The 25,431-nt window shown below is 38.6% G+C and overlaps 1 protein-coding gene across 1 annotated transcript in view; it reads right to left on the reverse strand.

The window, feature by feature from the left end:
• The window catches only part of LOC128738224 (SCY1-like protein 2), a 154,639-nt gene that overhangs the window by 37,774 nt on the left and 91,434 nt on the right, over window positions 1-25,431 (reverse strand). Inside the window, exons 7-16 of the mRNA XM_053833207.1 lie at window positions 23,211-23,341; window positions 22,933-23,047; window positions 21,957-22,102; window positions 21,702-21,855; window positions 14,865-15,041; window positions 14,353-14,425; window positions 7,259-7,395; window positions 6,974-7,199; window positions 6,757-6,915; window positions 6,564-6,658 (exon numbers count right to left, since the gene is read on the reverse strand). Coding sequence (XP_053689182.1) covers window positions 6,564-6,658; window positions 6,757-6,915; window positions 6,974-7,199; window positions 7,259-7,395; window positions 14,353-14,425; window positions 14,865-15,041; window positions 21,702-21,855; window positions 21,957-22,102; window positions 22,933-23,047; window positions 23,211-23,341 — 1,413 coding nt within the window. The remainder of the gene's footprint in view (window positions 1-6,563; window positions 6,659-6,756; window positions 6,916-6,973; window positions 7,200-7,258; window positions 7,396-14,352; window positions 14,426-14,864; window positions 15,042-21,701; window positions 21,856-21,956; window positions 22,103-22,932; window positions 23,048-23,210; window positions 23,342-25,431) is intronic.

The following is a 25,431-nucleotide window of genomic DNA, read 5'->3' on the forward strand; positions in this document are numbered from 1 at the left end:
TTTGACCTTCCTTTCTTTCTGTTTGACCTTCTTCCTTTTGGTTTCTGTTTTTTCTTTTGTGTCGTTTTCTCTTTTCGCTCTCCCGTTTGTTCGCCTTTTCTGAGAATTTTTTTCTTCCGTTCTCCTCGTTTCATTCTTTCTTTTTTCGGTACCGGTTTTCGTATTTTTCCTTTTTTGACTCCTTTTCTATCCCGTTTTTCGTTTTCGTCTGTTTCGTTTTTCCTCTTAGTATGTCCTACTCTTTCGCTGTTTCTGTCGCGTGCTGTTTTTTCGTTTCAATCCATTTGCCTTCAGATTTCTTTTTTTATCCATGCTTTTTTTTGGTTTTTGCCCCTTATTTCTCTTTTTCGGTCCTTGTTACTCCATTTTCCCACTTCCGTATTCCCTCTTTATTTGTTCCTCTCGATCTGTTTTTTTTCTTTTCTTCTGTCTAGTTAATTCTCATTTTCTTGGTCGTTCTACCTTCTTTTCATTTATTTCACTTCTGTTCTCCCTTTTTCCTGTCCAATCTTCTACTTTTTCGTATTGTTTTCCTTCTTTTTTTCTTCCGTTTGACTTTTACCCATTTTTTCTTTTCATGTCTCATTTTCCCACTCATTCTGTCACGTTTTTTCTTTCGTTTTTTTTCTCATGCCAGTTTTTCTTCCTTTGCTCTCGCATGTGCTTTCTATTCCGTTTGTCCAATTTTTGTCACGTTTTCCCCCCGTGCTATTTTTCCAAATCTTTCCTCTTTCTGTTTCATTTCTCCTTTTTCTGAACATCAGCAAAAGGCGGACTACATCGAGAACTCTAGGTAATCCATCGGTGAACAGACTAAGAAAATTTACTTACATTTCCATAAGAAATTGTTTGCTCTACGCTGTTTGGTTCATGAGATATGCATTTTCGAATTAAGTAAATTTTCAGGGAAACTGAGTTCTTCGGCCGTAACTTAGAAACAACAAAAACGTTATTATGAAAATGTTCTTGATTCAAAAAGTTAGAGATTGACAAACAAGAAAAATATATTTCAAAAAATTTCCATTTGACAAAACTTGATTTTCTGACTTTTCTTTGAGCTTTCCATCATCACTTAACATATAAGTGAACTTAACATTGGACATGTATAAACATTAGTTTTATATTAGACTTGTGACTAGACTTGACATTGTATTTTAAATTGGACTTGAAATTGGCCATAAAATTAGAATTGAAATTGAGTTTGAAACTAAACATGAAACTGGAACTATTTTTACGCAATTAATTTCCAATTTATCGTAAAGATAGTGGCGAATCAAATCAAAAACTGTGGATTCCGGGGTCAGAAAAATAATTTTGTTTTACAGTAATGTTCCGATTTTGTTAGCCCCATGTTGAATTTTGGGCTGACAAAATGGGGGAAACTGACAAAATCGGGAATTTTTTATTTGATTTTTTTTTTCAAAATTCAAGACTTAAGACCTTGTAATATCGACCACTTATACTAGAATTAAATTTTAACCCTCAATTGGTCAACCAAAATCTCAATCAACCGGGCACAGCACACTGGTCCAGAACCGTTTGTTGGTGCGCATTAGCTTTGAGCAGGAAAACTTGGTTTTAGATTCATGGAGCCTTTGTAAGAGTTTCTTAAATTTAAAAGTTCTATCGTACAGCGGAATTCAAACTGTGATTAATCCCCGTAAAAGAGCAATAAAAAATTTATTATTCTTCAGTTTCAATATAGCACATTGATGTGTTCTTCAGAGTTTTACAGCATAGTATTACAAGAAATTTTGCTGAAGACAGTAACCTTCTATCTCTTCAGCAACGATTGAAAAATCCTTTTTCTCATAAATGAAAAATCGCTAAAATCAGTTTTTCAATTTTAACCTTTTTTGTAGTTCTTGTATGACTTTTTCTTGTTTTATAAAGTTGTACAATTAGAAAAAATACACAACATTGCTGAATATCGCATACCTCTATCTTTGCTTGCTTAGGAACTATAGAACTTTTACTATAAAAATACACCCAATTCTTTTTTTGCACGGATTTTTTTTACACGGATTTTTTTTGCACGACTTTTTTTGCACGGTTTCTCGAAATAACACGGTTTTTTTTAAATTTCACCAACAACAGTTGTACACCCAATTCTTTTTTTACACGGATTCTAGTACGCGAAATTTTTTTTGCCCGACTTTTTTGCACGGTTTCTCGAAATAACACGGATTTTTTTTACACGGTTTCTCGAAATAACACGGTTTATTTTTGCACGTTTTTTTTTTACACGGGACGCATCCCCCGTGTAAAAAAAGAATTGGGTGTACCCTAATTTGGCCTCGAATTACTCGTAGGAAGGCATCATTTTATGCAAAAACTCTCCCCAGAGAATCAGAATACTATTAAGTAGGCTGAAAAGCTTTATAAATCATGTTTAAAAGCACAAAAGTTAAGCAAAATTTATTGGCTGACAAAATCGTGATAAAAAAGCTGTTAAAATCGGGAGCTGACAAAATCGGAACATTACTGTATATTAAATTTTACATGCACACCATTGCTTGTGATACTGTACTGTGATTAGGTATAAATACGTAACTTTAATGTTATTGCTATTATGTGTCTGTTAGATAATGAGTTAAAACTGATGGTAATAATTTGACCGCACATAAACGCTGAACAAGTTCTAAATTCACAGTGTTTAAATTGCCACAGTAGATTGCATTCATCAAAATGCATCACTTTTAAATATTTTATAGTTCTCCAGAACCATAGATGGACATTCCCTACCCAAGTAGCACACTTTAGGTTGATTTAGTTGTAGCAACCAAATTACGACAACTGAAATTAGTCATATTTCGGTTATCACAACAACTTTGTAATAACCGTGCTAGTAGGGTAATGCATGCAAGCATAAAATTATCAAATTTCCAATTTTTAAACACATCGGACAAGTTAGCAGACTCTATGAATCAACCATTTTGTGATTGGTAAAAATATTACTGCCATCTATTTCAAAACATGAGGACGTTGCAAACATAACAAATATGGCATCTCCATATTCATTTGGATGTTATCTCACCATACTTTATTTTAAATTGAATTGCCGAACAAAGTAATTGTAACATTAACATTCATTGCGGAAATCAATGATAACCTGTTTCTTCATTGTTGGTGAATTTTTATTTTTGGCATTGCTAGTACATCTACACTTCCAACTGTTGGAGATATCTGACACTGAACCATTCCAACTGGGGAGAAGATTTTATGAGTCAATAAACAAGCTTCATTTCACGAGTTTACGAGTTTCTACGATTCTGGGCGCAGTTGTAACAAAGTTTTTTTTATTTGCTTTCCGGTCGTATCAGCTGTTCCGTCGTGGCGGGATACTATTGTGGCTTCTTTGGGGAACGTGAAATGTTTGACTTTTTGCTGCGCTACTCACATTTGCACTTTATATTTGAAAAGTACCGGCAAATGGACGACTGTTTTAATAGCTTTCTCTACGTTTCAGCTTACGTGCATATATTTTGGTGTAGATATTATTGTTGCACATTGGTCGCAGATTGTCTACAATATAGTGTCTATGCGATGTGATGTACGTAGCAACTAGGAACTTAGTGCGGCTTAGTTAAATTAAACCTTAACTGAAGCTAAAGAACCGTAGATTAACCGCTAAAATTTGCGTGAGCTCATTTCTTTATCATAGTTTGAATACACTGTTTCAACAAAAAGCCTTTGTTTTCCGCTTACTCGAGTTTCAAAAATCCTTAAATTATCCTTAATATCTTAAATTTAAGTAATAGCGTCTTCCTTTTCTTCTTCTCCATTAGCAGCTTAGAACAGGAGTGGCTTGTGCACAAGAATTTGTTTCCATTGTACTCGGTCCTCAGCCACTCGTCGCCAATTCACTAAGCTTCTCGACACTCGCAAGTTACCTTCAATCTAGGCGAACCATCTAACATGATCCTCTATTCCCGTTAGGGTCATTGAAGAGAACAACACATTGCACTGCACAGTCGTGCGGCATCCTTGTCAGTTTAATCGGAAAATCATTCGAATGTCTGCCATAGTTGTTCGTGCTTGACTGTATATTGCCCTGAAATCCCTGTCACTCCCAATATTTTTGAAGGGCTTGTCAGAGTGTGAAAGTTTGGTCCGTACTAGCTCGAGTCTCCATAAAGCCCCCTAGATCCCTCCCCTTGCTTGTTAGGCGACGTAACAAGATCTGGGAAAGCATCTTTTAGGTAGCGCTGATCAACGTAATGCCGCTGTAATCACAGCAAACGAACCAATGGGCATTTTTGTAGCTATCCGCTCCCCCCATAATTTCTCATCCTCCTAAAGCTTTGAAATTATGCAATGTTACGTTTTTCGTAGTTCCTTGCCATTTTTATAGAGCTCCTGCCAGAATTCGGTCCTTACGGGCGGCTCTTTTTGTCTTCAGCTATCAGATTTCCCGCCGGACGTGTTCGATATCGGGAGCCTGGACATTATCATCGTTTGTAAGTACTCCTAGGTTAACTTCCGTTTCGCCTTCTTTTGTTATATCACCGTTGAGATGCAACTCGAAGAACTGCTTCTACCTATCGACCACTTTGCGCTTGTTTATGATCAGGTTTACCTCCTCGTCTATGCATATATCAAACTTCGGTGTGTATTCTTTACGAGGTTAGGACACTTTTTCATAGAATTCGCACCTGTCATTAGCCGGAGTAGAGGTTTTAGCTCTTCACAATCTTTGGCCTCTTTTTGGCGTAATCAACTGATTCTACGCTTGTTGATGCTTGATCAAATTCTTCCTCGCGGCAATGCTTAGGTAGTTTTTTCAAACATTGTTTTCCTTTCCAACGCTTGTGGACATTTTCCATCAACTTAGTCATTTCGAGTATACTCGAGGTTTCTTCACCTAGCCGGTGTAATTGACGGCCGAGGGTCTAAGCACTTAGCTCCGCAGCGGAATGCTGGTGGCTGTATCTCGACATCTAAGATTCAGGTTCTGAATTTTCAGACGTTGTAGACTGAATTTTTAAAACATTCAACATAACTAATCCCCTTAGAACTGTTTGTCTAGCATTTTTACCCAGTTTGATTTTTTTTTGGAAGTAATTGGTTACAAAATAGCCCACCCAGCGACGATGGCATCCTTCGAAGCTTAATTCATCTGTCGATATAAGGAATTCAATTAGTGTACTGCAATGAAATAATAAGTATAATTCCCACAAATGATTGTTTGTAATGCATTTTCTCTCTGTGTAACCTGACTCACTTCTTTGGATGATTTCAACTTTTATTATTTGTAATTTTTGTTTGTCAATAGATTTACCAGTGTTCAATATTGTTATTGTTTTTGGTACATTTTTCTTTTTTCCAGTGAAAATATGTTTGTTATATAGCCTTGTGTATACATCCATGAGCACGGGATCATGTAAAAATAAAGATTTTTTGTACTCCAAAAGCTGCTGAAATGTGTAATTTATGCAGTAACGAAACAGTTTACAGAACACATAAAAAAACTACAACAAAATTTCGTTCGATCTGCAGTTTTTCTTTCTGATGCAAACCTGGGGTGCAGTACGTTCGATGCAGTTTACGTGCCAATGAACGCGAATGAACATAAACAAAAGATAATTACAAAATAACAACACAGCATTCGTCAGAAGAACAGTATGAACATTTAAGGATAGCTGGCCCAGGCGTGGAACACAAGGCTTGCACATTCTCTTTTTTTTGTCTCCACCTGGAAGGGCAACCAATCAATCGGGCAAAAGACGGCACAGAACTTTTTTTTTTGTACAGAACGTCACAACGTGTTTCAATCAACGTGATTGTTGTCGGAGAGCGTGTTTAGTGGGTTTTAGCCGCACGCTTGCATACGCACACAAACAGATAAACGTGTCGATTGCGTTACATTTCGTTACGCGTTACGACTGTGACTGTGGCAAGTGACTTACTACGTAAGAAGCGGAAGTGGCAGGCACTGAAAGACTCGAACCGGAGCCGCCACGTGCGCTGAAGCCCTGTTGGATGTGAGGTTGTTGATTTTTTTCGATGTTCAGTTGAGCGCAGTTTTTAGTTTTTGTTTATGATATGATGTTCAAGAGAAAACAAGTTATAACATAGAAATAAAAGATAGAATAATTATTATTAGTTTAAAAAAATGATTTTAAGAGTGATAATTTTGGTCTAGAAAATATTTTCGAATTAGAGTTTTTATATTCACGTTGTCAGTTTAACTTGCTTCTAGGAGCATTTAATTTATATTATATAAAAGCAGTTCGAAACTATTCTAAATTATCATCGACTTTCATCTACTCTAACAATTTTCATATCTAATTGAGGTTACAACTAACTACTACGTGGTTCATAAGTACGTTGTTATAAGTGTTTGCAATACTGCTAAGAAAGCGGGTGATTTAGCGAAAATCTACAAAGCTCAAAAGCAGACAACAGATTAGATATTAAGTGTTTTGACTAGTAGTAGCTTCACTTAGTGTTTAATAACTATTACAGGACTATGAACAATAGTGTAACTGCGTTAAAATGAAGCTACCGCGAACCAAATTCAATAAATATATAGATACGTAGCTTATAGTAATTACACTTACGGTTGGTGGTGATAAATTAATATTAGAACTTCGCCTCTCTTGTGGTCCGATACTAGAATGGCGTCGAATAGGTAAACCACCACCGGGAGTACCACCTGCGAATGTAATCATTTATAAACAGTCATAATTCGTTACATTTAAATATTATAAAATATCCTGAACCAAGTGTGTGAAGTTTCGGTTAACAACTCACCCGGCGACGATGCGCACGACGGAGCAATTCGTATCTTTGGTGTCATGAGTGTATTATCCGATAAGCGCCGATTTGGAAAAGCATTGACCACTCGCAGGAAGTTGCTGTCCGGGGAGGAAGGCGATCCGCCGAACCACCAGCTACCTAGAGCACCCGAACCTGTTACAAAGGGTTATCCAAACACATATAGCATGCACACGTCTAGATTTTCTAATACCTCTTCGGGTACCTGTAGAGTTCTTCCGGGCCATGTCCTCGGCACTGGAAGTCTTTCGCTGGTCGATTCTTAAGTTAGGAATATTAAACTGCTGCACGTTCATATTGTCCGAGGAGAACTGATGGCGCAACGGTCGGTGCCGATCGGGCGATGGAAGCGACAGGTTGTCCAATTTCAACTTGTTCCGCTGCTGCCTGTCGATTTGATCGAGCATTTCCTGTAGTACCTGTTGGAATTACCGTTATGTATCTGAACATGCGCTCCGCTCATATTATCCAAATTTACCTCTAAAAGTATCATAAATTGCTCCAGATTAAGTGATGGATTGACTGTCTGCGGTAGAAGGGTGGGCATCACTTTAGTGGCCATAATGTTCACCGTGAGGCCATACTTTTTGTCACAAAGCATGATCCGGTAGATGTCTAAAATAAAGGAAACAAAGCATACAGCAAACATCAAAGCGCGCCCCATAACGGGGTCTTAATTTGCCCAATAAAGTAAACAATTGTTCTGCTTTCAGCTCTAAAGCTGTATCGATTGCACCGTTCCACAAGCCTTATATCACCAACATATTATTACATATTTTCCAGTTCATTGTACTTTATTGGCTTGGCACGGAGAGCAGTACCGTTTTTGTTGGCTCTAATAAAATCGTTGGCAGGTTATGAAAATAAAAGCCATATGAAAAGCGTAGTGCAATACCGAGAACAAGAGTTTTATAGGCCATAATCAGGCTTAGTTTTCGTGCTTCATCACTGGCGGACTCAGGTAGAAGCTGGAGAACCGAACTTTTGCATTTGTAGTTTGAATTTACTTGAACATATTCTCAAGTGTATATCTCGATTTTATTTTTATCCAAAACCAATGTATTTGCAATTTTGTGAGAGTTGCTTTTATTGAGTTTACTCATTTTAATGTTTTATTATAGGTCCTCCAATTTCTTATTCGGGTATTCATTGAGATTGACTTTTTTTCTTGTTCGAGTACTAGCAAAAAGCAAAAAAATCGGAATATTTCCCGTGACGTTTTCTGGAAAAAAAGTAGGGACCTTGAATTAGTAGTCCATAGACATGAGTAAGTCCATAAACTATAAGTTCATATGCAAAATTACATTAAATTTTTAGGCCTTTTGGCGCAATCTTGTGTAATAATTTTGAAAAATCCACAGAACTGTACTTTAAGAAAAATAAAGTATCATCCCCAATTCATTGCGTGCGACATCAAACCATCCTGGGCACGTCAGTGTGTTTGAGCGCTCTACGTTTGATTTTTCACGTTTAGGTATCTTTATTATACTGACTTTCACGGAACTAGTAATAGATAGTTGAAGTTATTATGTAACTTAATTCGTATTTGCATTTGTAATGTATTTATTTATTACTAGCTGACCCGACAAACTTCGTATTGCCACAAATTAAACTGTGTTGTACATAAATCATGAATCTCGGATGACCTTTGTCACAATCTCGAGTTTTGCAAGTTTCTGAGGAGCTCAACCTTTGATGATGTATTTTGACAGTTACGTAACTATAAAAGCAAGAGTAGTTTAATATACAACTTTGGCATTTTTCTTCACAGCAAAATAGCAAACAACCCCCTCGCCCCGTTGCTTAGCTAGGTAAAATAAAGCGGATAGCACTTAAATAATCACCGTGATTGTAAAACATTTCGCCGAATACCATTTCGCGAAAAACCTTACGCGGAATGTACCATTTCACGGAAAACTTTTTCGTGGAAAATACCATTTCGCAGGGGTGATCCTCTCCGTACTCGCTGTCCCTCGTTCGGACCCAACTAAAAGAAAGTAATAGAGGTCTAGGAAAATAATTAAACAACCCACCACCAGAGGGGTGAGGGGTTTCATTTATATGGGAGCCCTCTTAATGGAAGAGGGGTCAAAATTCATCATAGAAGAAATTCTTGCCTCCAGAAACCCCCACATGCCAAATTTGGTTCCATTTGCTTGATTAATTCTCGAGTTATGAGGAAATTTGTATTTCATTTGTATGGAAGCCCCCCCTCTTAAGAGGGGGGTTAAACCGGAGAGAGGTTATAATTCCCTTCCTAAAGAGGGGAGGGGTTTCAATTTACCATAGAAAAAATTCTCCTCTTATGAGGGAGGGGTCTCTAACTATCATAAGAACCTTCCCCGGCCCCAAAAACCCCTACATGCAAATTTTCACGCCGATCGGTTTAGTAGTTTTCAATTCTATAAGGAACATACCGACAGACAGACAAACAGAAATCCATTTTTATAGGTATAGGCTAGCTGACCCGACAAACTTCGTATTGCCACAAATTAACTTGAGGAGAAAACAGCTCCCCTGTCCCCTCATTGCATAGCCAGAAAGCGGATAGTAATATTCGCCATGATTCTACAACATTTCGCCGAATATCATTTTGCGAAAAACCTTAAGCGTAATGTACCATTTCACGGAAAACTTTTTTGTGGAAAGTACCATTTCGCGATCCTCTCCTTACTCGCTGTCGCTCGTTCCAGGAAACCCAGGTAGACCTAGGAAAACAAATAAACCTAGACAGTAGTGATTTCTGCGGGGAGTTGCCTCCCTCCAGTGGGCGGCGCTTCCGACGGCGGGTCACCGGCAACACTCGCGGCCGTCTCGTCCGGAATGATCTAGTGTTACTATAGATAGTTCTTGTTATTGATTAATGTTTTATGGAAGTGTCTCGAATTTCTCGAGTTCGATTAGTTTTTGAGTTTCGCAAAAATTTCTGTTCCATTTGTATGAGAGTCCAGATCCCCCTACCATAGGGATGAGAGGTCTCTAACTATCATAAAATAAATTCAAGACTCCAAAATCTCCCACATGCCAAATTTGGTTCCATTTGCTTGATTAGTTCTCGAATTATGAGGAAATTTGTATTTCATTTGTGTAGAAGCCCCCCCTCCCCCCTTGTGTTCATTTGTATAGGAGCCCCCCTCCTAAAGTGGGGAGGGGTCCTAATTCACCATAGAAAATATCCTTGCCTACAAAAACACCCACATGCCAAATTTGGTGCCATTTGCTTGATTAGTTCTAGAGTTATGAGGAAATTTGTATTTCGTTTGGACCACATGCCAAATATGGTTCCATTTGCTTGATTAGTTCTCGAGTTATGAGGAAATTTGTATGGAAGCCCCCCCCCCCCCTCTTAAAAGGGAGAGAAGTTATAATTCCCCTTAAAATGAGGGGAGGGGTCTCAATTTACCATAGAAAAAATTCTTGTCACCGAAAACACCCACATGCCAAATTTTGTTCTATTTGCTTGATAAGTTCTCGAGTTATGCAGAAATTTGTGTTTCATTTGCATGGGAGCCTCCCCTCTTAGTGGGGGGATGGGTCTCTAATTTCCTGGCCCCAAAAACCTCTACATGCAAATTTTCACGCCGATTGGTTCAGTAGTTTTCGATTCTATAAGGAACATACAGACAGACAGACAGAAATCCTTTTTTATAGGTATAAACTAGCTGACCCGACAAACTTCGTATTGCGACAAATTAAACGGTGTGGTACATAAATCGTGAATCTCGGATGACCTTTGTCACAATCTCGAGTTTTGAAAGTTTCTGAGGATTTCATGGGTGTTTTAATATACAAATTTTCCTCATAGTGAAGTAGAAAACAGCAAATAAACAACCCACCACCACAGGGGTTTCATTTGTATGGGACCCCCCTCTTAAAGGAAGAGGTCTCAAACCATCATAAAAAAATTCCTGCATCCAAAACCCCCCACATGCCAAGTTTGGTTCCATTTGCTTGATTAGTTCTCTAGTTATGAGGATATTTGTATTTCATTTGTATAGGAGCCCCCCACTATTGAAATTCTCCTCCTAAAGAGGGGAGAAGTCTCAATTCACCGTAGAAAAAAATTGCCTCTAAAAACACCCACATGCTAAATTCGGTTCCATTTGCTTGATTAGTTCTGGAGTTATGAGGAAATTTGTATTTAATTTGTATGGGAGCCCCCCTCCTAAAAAGGTAAGTGGACCCAATTCATCATAGAAAAAATTCATGCCTCCAAAACACCCACATGCCAGATATGGTTCCATATTTGATTGATTAGTTCTCGAGTTATGAGGAAATTTGTGTTTCATTTGTATAGGAGCACCCACTCTTAAAGTGGGGAGGGGTCTCAATTCACCATAGAAAAAATTCTTGCTTCCAGAAACCTTTACATACTAGATTTGGTTCCATTTGCTTAATTAGTTATCGAGTTATGAGGAAATATGTATTTAATTTCTATGGAAGCCCCCCTCTCAAAGAGGGGTTATAATTCCCCTTCCAAAGAGGGGAGGGGTCTCGATTTACTATCGAAAAAATTCTTGTCTCTAAAAACACCCACATGTCAAATTTTGTTCCATTTGCTTGATTATTTCTCGAGTTGTACAGAAATTTGTGTTTCATTTATATGGGAGCCCCCCCCCCCTCTTAGTGGGGGGAGGGGTCTTTAACCATCATAAGAATCTTCCCTGGCCTCAAAAACTCCTATATGCAAGTTTTCGCGCCGATCGGTTCAGTAGTTTTCGATTCTATAAGGAACATACGGGCAGACAGACAGAAATCCATTTTTATAGGTATAGATTAATCTGTAACATAAGTCATTCATCTTCTCATAACTGTTACATATGCATTTTAAACGTAGAAGTAGTGTCATGGTTTCTATTTTAGTTTATGCTTAGCCCTCAAAATTATTTAACTATTTCATTAATTTATTTAGTTTAGTTAGATCGTTAGGGAGTAAATTCCACTCAGTCACGCAAAGAAAGCTTTTCCATATCTTGAGGTATAACGGGTGGCAAATAAACTTTTGAAATTTTTTCGCGGCCTCTATACTCAACAACAAACGAGCTCAGAGAGAAATGAGAGTATGTATGTGTTATCTCTCTCTCTTTTCTTTTTGTCAATATTTTTTGTTTTGTTTATGCTTACCCGGTTTTGCTTAAAATGGCATCGAAACAAGAAGCATGTCGGGAGCGCGTTGTACACTTCTACGAACTGCCACAGAAATCTCTGCAAAAAATATACGGTATAACATTTAAAAAGCGAAGATGTTGCGGCTTCGACTATTTACCATGTCCTAAGATTCCCGACAACTATTTGCAAGCAAGGTAGTGAAAGACCAGCCAAAATTATGGACGCAGAAGGACATCGTTCTCTTTCTCGTTTCTTCAACAACAAGTCCTCTGGTTTGGCTATCAATTAAGATGCACCACAGACGAATGTTTGAAGAAAATTTTGATCCCGTTTCTACGAAAACATCATGCGGATGGACAATACGTGTTTTGGCCAGATCGAGCATCATCGCATAACGCCATAAAAACACAATCGTTCCCGAATACCTATTCGGTCCCATTTGTATCCAAAAACCACGACCCGACAAAACTGTCTCAGTGCGCTTAATCGAAGATTTCTACGAGATATTGAGTGCGTTGGTGTACAAAATTAACTGGAGAGCCACGAAATGCAGACAGTTTATTGGTAGAACCAAGAGATGCATTCGCAAAGTTGACATGACGGCCGTGCAACGCTCCTGTTCAGACATCAAACGGTAGCTTCGCCAAACAGCCGATTACGGACCGTTTTCAAATGTTCACGAGTTTTTTCTTTCAACAATGGATAATGTATCTTTAATTTCGCTAAATTAGATCTTCTTCATGTATCTTTGTCTTTTTTTGACAGCTTGAGAAAAAAATTCCAAAATTTTAGTTGCCACCCGTTAGAAGCGCGGTAATTTGTATTTTCTCGATCGATTGCTTCTGAAAGATTGCAGTTTGTTGAACAAATAGCCTGGTTGTTTTGTGTTAACAAAACTGAAAAGGAACAAACATATTCGCATTAGGGCAAATGTATCAAATGGGCAACCAATAAGTCGATACTGTAAGTGAGAAACACTAGAGAATCTACTTGAGCTAAAAACACAGCGTATGCGTGCATTAAGCGCATCCCGTAGCCTCGAAAAAGCAAATGATGAAGCATCGAATAAGAGAAAGTCGCACGCTATAAAATGGGGAAATAGTAAACTTAAAAAAATTTAATCTTGGTGTCCACACTAAGGAAAGGACGTTAGTTAAGTTAAGCTCAGGTTTCTTAGACCAGCAAATATTTTGCCACACTGTTTCAAAATATATTTGTCGAAGGATAAATGTTCTTGAATGTTTATTCCAAGGCTGGTAGCTTGCTCTTTAAATTCAATGATTTTATCGTTAAATATTAGAGTAGGTTTTGTTCTATGAGTTTCTCTACCCTTACTGATGAAAATAGCATGTGTTTTTTTTTAATGTTAATAGACAACATGTTATTAGAAGACTATTCGCGTACACAGGCTAAGTCTTCATTCATTTTAGCAGCGGCTTGAGATAGGGAAAGCCCTGCACAAGCGAAATATAGTTGAACACTGTCAGCAAAAAGATGGATGTTACAATACTTGAGTAAACTAGGCAAATCGTTAATGTACATGGAAAACAAAACAGGGCCAAGAATAGAGCCTTGTGGTACTCCCGAAGAAATGGATGGGAATGACGAATATTCTCCGTTGTTCCAAACAGCTTGCGTCCATCCTTCCAAGTACGGCTGAATTAAGGATGTAGCGTGGTTGGAGAAATTGAAATTTTGACGAAGCATTCTACACATAATTTTATGAGAAATGGTGTCGAAAGCTTTCAAGTAGTCCAAAAGTAACAACACAACGGGCTTACTATTATCTAAGACAATTCCAATATCATCGAAAACTTTAACTTAGCCGTTTTGGCACTGTGTTTTGGTCGGTAACCCGATTAATGTACATTAACGTATTGGCTAATTTGTGATTTTAATAAACGTTCAAAAACTTTAGATAAGGCGCTTAAAATACTTATTGGACGTAAGTTATCGATGGAATCACTGGAAGATTTCTTTCTTATCAAGATAATAATTGATTTTTTCCATACATCAGGAAATTGGCTGGATATGATTATGGAATTGAAGATATGAGTTATTGGTTTCGCAACTGAAGGACTAATATTTTTTTTTAAATTTCATTGGGACTAGATCTAGTCTAACAGCGTTGGATTTCATGTTATACATTGAGTGAATAACATCGGTTTCCCTGACGACATTGAAATAGAGATTATTTTCGGGATTCAGTGCTACATTTTGATTTTGACTGCAACATGCATCAGAAGTAGTAGGACAGCTGAAGCTCTTGGTAAAGTTGAAATTGATTTCATTGAAATTTAAGCTGTTAATTGCTATTAATAGTTGAATTAATTACTTGCAAATGGTAATTTGTTTGTTTTGTTGTTGAATATATGTACCATGATATATTTTTAATGTGTTACATTTTTATCTGACTACAACTATTGACTATAAAATAGTCTTGATGGTGGCTTGTCTACTTACTAGCGACTCGTACTATGATGTCCGGATCTGTCAGCCTAACCTCGAGCAGCAATGGTAACACTTCGTCTATAATCTTTTGTTGCATGAAATCAAAAAGGTGGAAACAAGAACAGATTAGACCATTCGTTATCACATACACACAAAGCTTTCAGTTGCAAAATTAAACTTCTGCTAGGATTCACACTATTTTAATTTGCCGGACAACGTTCTACGCTACAATAGAGTGAATCTATCTGATAGTATGTGCCAGTACCCATCTCTTTTGGACACAACGTGAACTTTCCAGCATGAAGGGAAAACTTTTCTATTCTGCGAGCTCCAACAAAGTTAACAAAATCAACAAAAGCACCAGGACACACTATTTTCTTTATCAACAGTAGCACAAATGTCAATATGGTTAACTTTTTCACGGTTAAAACTACATTTAGCGCAGAACCGGAAAGTGTATTATAATAGTTTTGTTGGAGTTTCCCACAGTCAGTATGAATGCAATGTATTCGGGCTCCACCTACCTGCGACTTGTCGAGTTTATCTAGCGTCCGTTCAACACACTGCAGCACATTGCCCATGATCTTGAGATCGTTTTGGTTCTTCTCGAACACCGATTTCAGCTTCGGTAGCACCAGTTTCTTGATTGTGATGTCGTCCAGATAGTCGTACACGTTCGTCACCGCCACCAGTGCGGCGCTCTGCTAGGACCAAGTTTAGCCGGCAAGCAACGTTATGGTGGGTGATGGAAACGAGCCAGAAGGATAGGATATTAATTTCGTGTGGTTTTTCCGACTTGAAACTTGGTAGCATGGCAACGGCGAGGGGAAAGGATATCGATCGGAGATGCTCAAAATCGGCAACTAAACTGTTCCAGAAGTAACTTTTCGACTTCAGGTAGATAACTATGCTGGTTTATCTGTCTATATTGAACTATCATTCGATAGAATGTCACTATTTCATTTTGCTGCAGGGAAAGTAAATCACATGAATCCACTTGTGCCGGCAGTTGAAAAGTTTTGAAAATCTAAATAAAGTTGATATTCGATGAGTTGAAAAACAAATACATTTCGGTACTATCGAATTGATTTAGCTTCTGAACATTATTTCGTTGCTCTACCCATAAGGAGGGTTGAAAATTATTCAACCACTCTATGAGCTGACAGGGAAATGAAATAATACAAAAAAAAAATCGAAATGATTCTAAATATTAGTGGATTTTTTCAATCCTACCTGTACTCGACTCAAAACCGAAAGCATAGACTGATTTCAATCCGATATTTTAATGTATATAGAAAATATAATGATAATGATGATGATAATGGCCTCGCCATTTAATTATTCTCACAAAGGTCCCTGTCGATTATCGTGCCAGGAAATTCCATGGTTTAAAACTTAACAATATATTCGAATAAACAAGCCTCTGCTTTAGTGACCAATGTCGAGCATTCAGTAACAAAGTCGAGGAAGTCAATTTATTACAATTTGAAAGCAAACTCAACTCATTATTTCTTTATGCAAGCGTTATATTCTTAATACTCGTGTGACAATGAAACACGAATGAAAATTTAAAAAATTAAAATGGAATGGGCAAAAGCACCTGTGAGATATTTATTTGGAAAGCTGTATTGTACTACAAGTAGTTATGGATGGTTTAAACCATAATCTAAACGAGATAATCTAATATAGTTTCAGGTCATTTTGGAATTTTTCATTACGGGTTAGCCCCCGAGCTAGTATTGCCATATTTTGCTGAAGAAAAATCCGTAGTTTTACCATTTGTGTTTTTAAGTGTTTTCGTTTCAAAATTAAAAAAAAAACAAAATTTGATCAGATTTTAGTTTAAATAAAGGTTAAGTCGACATTACTTGAGTAATTTTTCAAATGGACCTATGTGACAATAAGAGATTCTGCTCGCGTCTCTTCTCTACTCTATTTGAAAAATTACCCAAGATTTGTGCTTCGTTTGAAGGTTACTATCGTACTACATTTTTTGTTTTTTCCGTCTTTTATTTTTCGTCCCCTAGTTTTTCCTTTTGAGTCTCTAATTTTTCGTCTTTTTGTTATGTCGCCTTTTGGAGTCGCTTTCTTATTGTGTTTATCTTGTAATTTTAGCGTCTGCAAGTCGTTTTTCGTTCTGTTTTAACTTCTGCTGTTCGGGCATCTTTACATAGTTTGTTTCTGTTTTTTCAGAGATTTACTTTTATTTTGTATCGTCTTTTGTGGCGCTTTAGTTGCTCTTTGTTGTTTTTTGTATTCGTCGTATGTTTTTAGTAATTTCCTGGTCTTTTTGTCGTCTATTCATCGTATTGTGTTTGTGTGTTTTGGTCATTTTTGTCGTTATTTTCGGCGTGATTTTGCTCCTTTTTCGTCTTGTTTGTTGCGGTGACATGTTTTTGCTGTCGTTATGTCTACTTTTCTTCGCTTTTTCGTCATTTTTTCAATATTTTTCATCGTCTCTTATCATCGTTTCACCGTTTTTAATGCCTTTGTGTCATTTTTTGCTATTTCATTGTCCTGTTTCTTGTCTACAATACAAAAATGTTTTCTTTTTACTGCTTTTTCTTCGTACCCTCGTCGTATCTGTCGTCGTCTGTCGCATATTCATTTTCTTTTCTTCGTCTTTTTTGCATGTTTTCTCGTCTTTTTAACGTTTTATAAACGTCTTTTTCGTTTTTTTTTTGTTTTTCTTTTCCTGTCCGTTTTCGAGTCTTTTGTTAGTTTTCATGTTCTTTCTGTATTTTATCAGTCTGTATTTTTGTCGCCTTTTTGCTATCTTTTCGGTTCGCCATATCTTCATTGTCATTTCTTGTCAGCCACCTTTCTGAACCATGTACCACTGCTAAAGGGAACAGCTCGCTACTTTGAGCACTGATTGCAGCCTTTCTAAAAGTCAAGTACTCCATTTTCATATACCATATTGTCATGGATATGTGAGCGCTTCCGTCATTTGACGTCATGGTCGCAAGCTTATAACAGTGATAATGTGGTGACAAGTTGCAATACTAAAATTCAGGACTGCTTAAGAAAGTACTTTGGTGATTAAAATGCATTTCGGCTGATTAATATTAGTTACAGTGTCTCAATGTTTAACGTAAGAAATCGGAAGTTTAGCTTGGTAATAGTGACTTTCAGTGGTAACAGCTACAAGAACTAAACCTAGCTGAACAGTGTGGTTAAGAAAATCCCGAAGGTCAAATCCGCTTGGAAGAGTGCAACGCGAAGATTGGCTCAAACAACGCGTCGTGGGACACCATAGTATAGCCTACAAGAGATGAGCGAAAATACGGAGCCGTTACTCGTCCAACGACGGGAAGAGAAAGTTGGGTGTGATTGCGATGTCCGCCGATTGGAGACTTCCGAGGTGAAAAAGGTTTCAACGCTGACTCATATTTGTCAGACTAGATGATGCATCAACTATTTAGCGTAATATGGGAAACTGCAACTTTTCCGGTGGGCTGAATGCAAAGGTCAAAGCCCTTTAAAAAGGAGATCTAACTGAAGGCGGTAACAGGCGTAGCATTTTGCTGCTCTGTAGTACTCTTGAAGTAAGTAAGGTAATGTCGACGCCGCTTGGGTAGTAGTATAATGATCGACGGCGATGAGGTAGTTGACGAATTTGTCTACCTTGGCTCACCGGTAACGGTGGACAATAATACTAGCCGTCAGATTCAGAGGCGTATTATCAGCGGAAGTCGTGCTTACTTGGGATTTACAAGCTATTGCGGTCGAGCAGACGCTTATTAGATCGGTAGTTCTCTACGGGCATGAAACATGGATAATGCTAGAGAAGGACCTGTAAGTGCTCGAAGTTTTCGAATGACGACTGCTAAGAACGATCTTCGGCGGTGTACAGGAGAACAGGAGATAATTCTTAACCGGAACCAAGAGAAGATCGACACTACTCTCTGTCGGCAACAAGCTGGTTTAATACTGGTATTCGTTGACTTTGAAAAAGCGTTTGTTCGACTCAACCAAGAAAACATCCGGGGCGCACTTAGGCGTAGAGAAGTTCCAGATAAGCTTGTCCATCTCTTCGTGGCCCAGCGCACGGCGTGCTCGTACAAGATGTTTCACAATAGCATTTTGGCCGACCTTATATGGGTTACTGCTGCTGCTGTGTGCATACATTCTGTTACTTACACACTCGCGAACGCACTGCATCGTAGCGTGTTCTGCACAGCCCGCTCGCGAAGAAGCCTCTGCCAATAGCTCGTGAGCGCAAGCGGTACACTAGAATGTATGGATATAGATTTTGTTTTACTGCTTTTTTTCATCTTACGCCGTAGCTTATACAATGACGAGCGAAGGCGACTACCGTGGCTGATAGTTAAATACATACTCGTCCCGCCGATTCTTATCAGTTTTTGTCACATCTTTTTATTTTGCCATGTTTTTGTCATCATTTTCCCGCCTTTTATAGATATTTTTGTCATCATCTTTTTTCGCCCTATATTTGTCAAAACAACAAATATGTTGCCTTTTTTACATTTTCGTCATTCTTTTGTAATTTTTCGGTGTATATTAGCCATCTCTTCGTCGTGCTTTTTGCATGTTTTATCCACTACTAGCTGACCCGACAAACTTCGTATTGCCACAAATTAACCTGTGTTGTACATAAATAATGAATCTCGGATGATCTTTGTCACAATCTCGAGTTTTGCAAGCCCCCCAGTGGGCGGCGCTTCCGACGGCGGGTCACCGGCAACACTCGCGACCGTCTCGTCCTGAATGATCTAGTGTTACTATAGATAGTTTTTGTGGTCTTGTATTGACTAATGTTTTATGGAAGAGTCTCGAATTTCTCGAGTTCGATTAGTTTTTGTGTTTCACAAAAATTTCTGTTTTATTTGTATGAGAGTCTCACCACAGAGGTGAGAGGTCTCTAACTATCGTAAAATGAATTCAAGACTCCAAAATCTCCCACATACCAAATTTGGCATTTGCTTGATTAGTTCTCAAGTTATAAGGAAATTTGAATTTCATTTGTATGGGACCCTCCCCTCTTAAAAGGGGAAGGGGTCGTAATTCACCATAGAAAAAATTTCTGCCATCTAAAACTCCCACATGCCAAATTTGGTTCCATTTGATTGATTAGTTCTCGAGATAAGAGGAAATTTGCATTTCATTTGTATAGGAGCCCCCCCTCCTAAAGTGGGTAGGGGTCCCAATTCATCATTGAAAAAAAATTTGTCTCCAAAAACACCCACGTGCCAAGTTTGGTTCCATTTGCTTGATTAGTTCTCGAGTTATGAGGAAATTTGTATCTCGTTTGTATAGGAGCCCCCCCTCTTAAAGTTGGGAGGGGTCCTAATTCACCATAGAAAATATTCTTGCCCTCGAAAACTTTCACATGCCAAATTTGGTTTCATTTGCTTGATTAGTTCTCGAGTTATGAGGAAATTTGTATTTCATTTGTATAGGAGCCCCCCTCCTAAAGTGAGGAGGGGTCCCAATTCATCATAGAAAAAATTTTTGTCTCCAAAAACACCCACGTGTCAAATTTGGTTTCATTTGCTTGATTAGTTCTCGAGTTATTAGGAAATTTGTATTTCGTTTGTATAGGAGCCCCCCCTCTTAAAGTGGGGAGGGGTTCTAATTCACCATAGAAAATATTCTTGCCCTCGAAAACTTTCACATGCCAAATTTGGTTTCATTTGCTTGATTAGCTCTCGAGTTATGAGGAAATTTGTATTTCATTTGTATAGGAGCCCCCCCTCCTAAAGTGAAGAGGGGTCCCAGTTCATCATAGAAAGAATTTTTGTCTCCAAGAACACCCACGTGTCAAATTTGGTTCCATTTGCTTGATTAGTTCTCGAGTTATGAGGAAAATTGTGTTTCTTTGGTACAGGAGCCCCCCCTCTTAAAGTGGGGAGGAATCCTAATTTACTATAGAAAATATTCTTGCCCTCGAAAACCTTCACATGCCAAATTTGGTTCCATTTGCTTGATTAGTTCTCGAGTTATGAGGAAATTTGTATGGAAGCCCCCCCTTTTAAAGAGGAGAGGAGTTATAATTCCCCTTATAAAGAGGGGAGGGGTCTCAATTTACCATAGAATAAATTCTTGTCACCGGAAACCCCCACATGCCAAATTTTGTTCTATTTGCTTGATTAGTTGTCGAGTTATGCAGAAATTTGTGTTTCAATTGTATGGGAGCCCCCCCTCTTAGTGGGGGGAGGGGTTTCTAACCATCACTAAAACCTTTCCTGGCCCCAAAAAACCTCTACATGCATATTTTCATGCCGATTGGTTCTGTAGTTTTCGATTCTATAAGGAACATACGGACAGACAGACAGACAGACAGACAGACAGACAGACAGACAGACAGACAGACAGAAATCCTTCTTTATAGGTATAGATTTGACGCTTCTGTCGCAGTCTTGCGTCTATTCGTTGCCTTTTCATCACATTTTCACGTTATTTGCATCGAAGTCCAAGTCCAAGTCCAAGTCCAAGTCCAAGTCCAAGTCCAAGTCCAAGTCCAAGTCCAAGTCCAAGTCCAAGTCCAAGTCCAAGTCCAAGTCCAAGTCCAAGTCCAAGTCCAAGTCCAAGTCCAAGTCCAAGTCCAAGTCCAAGTCCAAGTCCAAGTCCAAGTCCAAGTCCAAGTCCAAGTCCAAGTCCAAGTCCAAGTCCAAGTCCAAGTCCAAGTCCAAGTCCAAGTCCAAGTCCAAGTCCAAGTCCAAGTCCAAGTCCAAGTCCAAGTCCAAGTCCAAGTCCAAGTCCAAGTCCAAGTCCAAGTCCAAGTCCAAGTCCAAGTCCAAGTCCAAGTCCAAGTCCAAGTCCAAATCCAAGTCCAAGTCCAAGTCCAAGTCCAAGTCCAAGTCCAAGTCCAAGTCCAAGTCCAAGTCCAAGTCCAAGTCCAAGTCCAAGTCCAAGTCCAAGTCCAAGTCCAAGTCCAAGTCCAAGTCCAAGTCCAAGTTCAAGTTCAAGTCCAAGTCCAAGTCCAAGTCCAAGTCCAAGTTCAAGTCCAAGTTCAAGTCCAAGTCCATGTGAGTAAGGCCAAATAGAACCAATTAAAGTAATTTATAAATACACAGTTATTTGAACACATAGATAAAATAATATTATTAAATATCAAACGTATAACAGATGAATAAGAAATGCATTTCTAAGTTATATTTCAATCAATCCAACCATTTATCTCAGATAAACATTTCCTTAACACTACTGCACTAGTTATGATGAATAAGCATAATGTAAGCAGCACATAAATCAACTAACCAACTTGTACTCTGAACAAGCTGAAATAATGATACGAGTGACATAATTTTGAGCACCTCTAGATCTGTCAATAGAATTGCCACCATGAATGCACCGGGTGCCACTATACATATGGCTTCGAAGCGGAAATTACTCACCTGCACCTGTATCGTTGTACTCTCGAGCGCATTGAACAGCAACGGTAGCACCTCCGTCCTGATGTCGTCTCGTGGTGTTTTCTCTAGGATTATGTGTAAGTTCTCTAGTAACGCTACGGTTGCCTGTATAGACTTAGGGGCTACAAAAACAGTCCTGTAGAAAGGGATACATGGATGGGTAGCGAAAGATAAACGTTCCGGTCACGGTACACTTGCGGTACGTGACTTTCCACTAGACACGGCTTGGTGACTTACTTAAAGGTTGGTAAAATGATTGCTTCATATTCGGTGTTTGAAGATTCTTGGACCAATGTTAGTGCGGGTTGCAGCACCGCGGCCAGCACCTCGTCAGCACGCATTTCCTGCTGCAAATTAGGCCAGATGTGCTGCCACCATAATTTCTTACCGAGAGCAAGGGGAAGAGATAGACGTAAATAGAGTTATTACGTTAGCCAAACAATATTCTATCATGGTCGAGCACAATGAAACTGTTAACAGAGGCAATATCAGAAACAGGATTTCTCCATTTCCTCGCTTTCACTGGGCTGGCACTCGTATTTCCGTACGCACCATCAATTGTTGTGGGAAAGTTTGCAAACAGAATTATTCAACTGCTGAGCAATCCATGCGGGAGGAACGGAGATAAAGGGTCACAACGAAAGGATAACAATTTCCACTTCACCGAGGAAAAAGGCAAAATAAATGTGTTCCGCTCGTTAAATATTCCTCGGGTGATACTAAAAAGGCGCAAAAAACAAGCGGTAGGTATTTTGTGCTTCAACCATGTATGATTGGAGCTCTACAGTATCGAATAAAGCCGTATTCAAATCGATTGCTGAATAATCTTTCTAAATAGCATGGGTATAGAAAAAAGTGAAATCGCGTTCTCTCTGATAGGTTTTTCATTTGGGGGGTAGGTATAATATGATAAAATGATAATTTAGCATTTGGCAACAAAACACACCAGCGGCGAAGAGTAATGTTAAGATTATTATCAGAGTGAAAAGTTATTGATAATTTCTACGGAAATGGAACTGTTGATTTTTCTTTCTAACTAAGTAGAATTATCTCGATACCGGTTACATCACATCGATGCAAACCACAGAGGTGTAGTAAATCTTTTTCTAGCGACTCACGCGAAATGCATCATGTCTTTCGACAGACTCACCGAGTTTATCACGTACGTAATGTAAAAGCCAACCCGGATAATTCAATATTAATTTTAACTCACCCGTGGGATGAATGGAAGTACTTCTCGCAGGGTACTGCGATAGAAATGAGCCTTCTGGGTGGGATCCTTCATGTTGATGACGTCCAGAAATTGCAATGCCTGAACCGCCGGGTCGCTGTGTCCGTTAGCGGGTGGGAATTGTCGGTTGAATGAAAGAGGAGAAAATGAGTTTAGCGATGCTTTCGACGCCTGTTGATTTGAAGTTGATACCGTGGTTGATAATAACAGTGGGAAAAGAAGGAAAGGACTAGTTCATAAACTTTTTCGACCTGACCTACCTGAAGTACTTTATGAGCGTCAACAGCTGAGCTGTTGGTCTGGCTCCAGGGGCCTTTTTCAGCAATCGGGTGGTAGCTTCCTGCAGGGGTATCGGTATCCGGGGCAAGATGTTGTGCACGGCCTCGTCTAGCTGGAAGATAACGGATAATGGTGATGTTATTTGGTATACGTATACGTATATAGAAACGTTTCTTTGCTGGGGTTCTCGCAGGCACGTGAACACACATACTAAAACTCTTTACTGGGTACAAGATAACTAATGTTGACTGATGGGTGTTCAATTCAAAGACGTGATTATGTGAAGAATGAAGTGTATTTGGTTGACAAGTTACATTCAGTGAGGCACGTTAAATAAATTTTAGGAAGAAATCTAATGGCTGAGGCTTCGTTCAGCACATTTATGTACATTTTAGTTACAACATGTGCCTTATTATTGCACCCTTAGAAATTATATGTAACAAAAAAGAGATGTTAAATTTTAAACTTAAATTGAATTATTATAAAATTACATCTCTCAAATACCTTACAAATAAATTCTTTCCCATTTTTGGTATGAATACTGAATTATGATCGACCGGGGTATGAAATGGGGAAGGCAGCTAAGGCGTCCAGCACAGCTCAAGCCATCCCAAGCCTTTACCTAGCGCCTCCACGTGGCCATACCTGGAAATACTTCAATTTGTATAATTGAGTACCCAAGCTAGGTGCGGTGTCGTGCGGTTTTCAGTTCCTAACCTTACAAATGTAGTTTTAAGCAACCATTAAACCACACAATTTTATTTTCAAGTATTATATAATTTAAACTAATACTTTTGGCAAACTAATCTATTTTCAGAGAGCGAAATAAGGCGCTATATCCTTGGCCAATTGCAGCCTGGCTTCTGGTCTAAATGCCATTAGTTCATCCCTGAGGGTCCGGAGTATCACTTAACCTTTATTAGCAAAGATACTCCCAACGACTGTAAATAAATCATTATCTATGTATATGGGAAGCGTTTGGTACGGGAGGTCCACGCTTTCTTCCTTCTCCTTGATTTCAAGGAGTTCAATGGAATTAGGTATTTTTTCTGATTCCATTTGATTCCTTTTAATTCTCTCTGCGGTACATGCTGCGCAGTTGGCCTGGCCGTTGACAAGAAAAATGATTGATTCAAGTAATCGTCATTTTCCAGGATGCCTTCAAGAATTTGCTGCGTTGGTGTGAGATTAGATTAGATTAGAATTCTGAATTATGATCGACCGATGAGAGCTTTGATTTACAACTGGAAGACAACCTTAAAATTGACATGTAGTTGAAAACAACGGTGATGGCATTAAAAAAAATTATAACATTATGTTCCGCAAAACTTATTTGTTATTAACGTACAACTGTATTCACCTTACTATTTATTATTTAGAATTTGAAATTAACATTGGTAGATAACCTGAAATGAAAAGAGAACGCGAATGAATGAGGTGCTCGCGTGCTTGGCTGCCCTTCTTTAGCTAGGGTCGCACAACACACTCTGTAGAATTGCATAGACTTAACCAGATGTTTTTGACTTGACTTTTTTTAAATTTTTGTCAGAGATTCGGCATTTTTAAAACGATAGTCTTTGCAATAGACGGATGGAAACATAGAAGAAAGTAATAAAGTTGTTTTACAGTATTAGACAGAGTGGGACAAGACATGAAGGGGAAAAACCGAAAACTTAGATAAGGAAGGTCAATTGAAGTAACGCTTACTAGGTTCGTAGCTCATTTCCCTTTCCCAAGCTAAGTGATCTGCGGGTTGAAGCAGGTTATGATGGGAGCTAAATACATTTGGATTCAAATCCAAGTTTCCCCTAACGGCCCATGATACGCCGGTATTGCGTAACTCTTGAACCATAGGTCTTATAGGTTCTCTATGATTCAAGAGTCACTCAAAACTGGCGTTCTACACGCAGATGCAAGCAACCTATTAGAGAAACGTGGGGTTCTATTGCCTGCATACCGACAAGAACGATAACGCCCAGCGGTGCATTTACCTAGAGGCTTTTCATGGCCTTAGCATCAGAAACACTTTATTTCCCCTCAAAAATATACTCAAGGACACCTATAAATTGACTGACTAACGAACATTAAACCAAAGTCGTCCTCCTCGGTTAACCACTCGGCAATAACTACGGTGATAACTAAAATTTTGGAATTTTTTCGAGGCGCCTATACAACAACAACAACAAACGAGCTCAGGGAGAA

Source organism: Sabethes cyaneus, chromosome 2, assembly GCF_943734655.1.
Source record: "Sabethes cyaneus chromosome 2, idSabCyanKW18_F2, whole genome shotgun sequence".
Taxonomy (NCBI): domain Eukaryota; kingdom Metazoa; phylum Arthropoda; class Insecta; order Diptera; family Culicidae; genus Sabethes; species Sabethes cyaneus.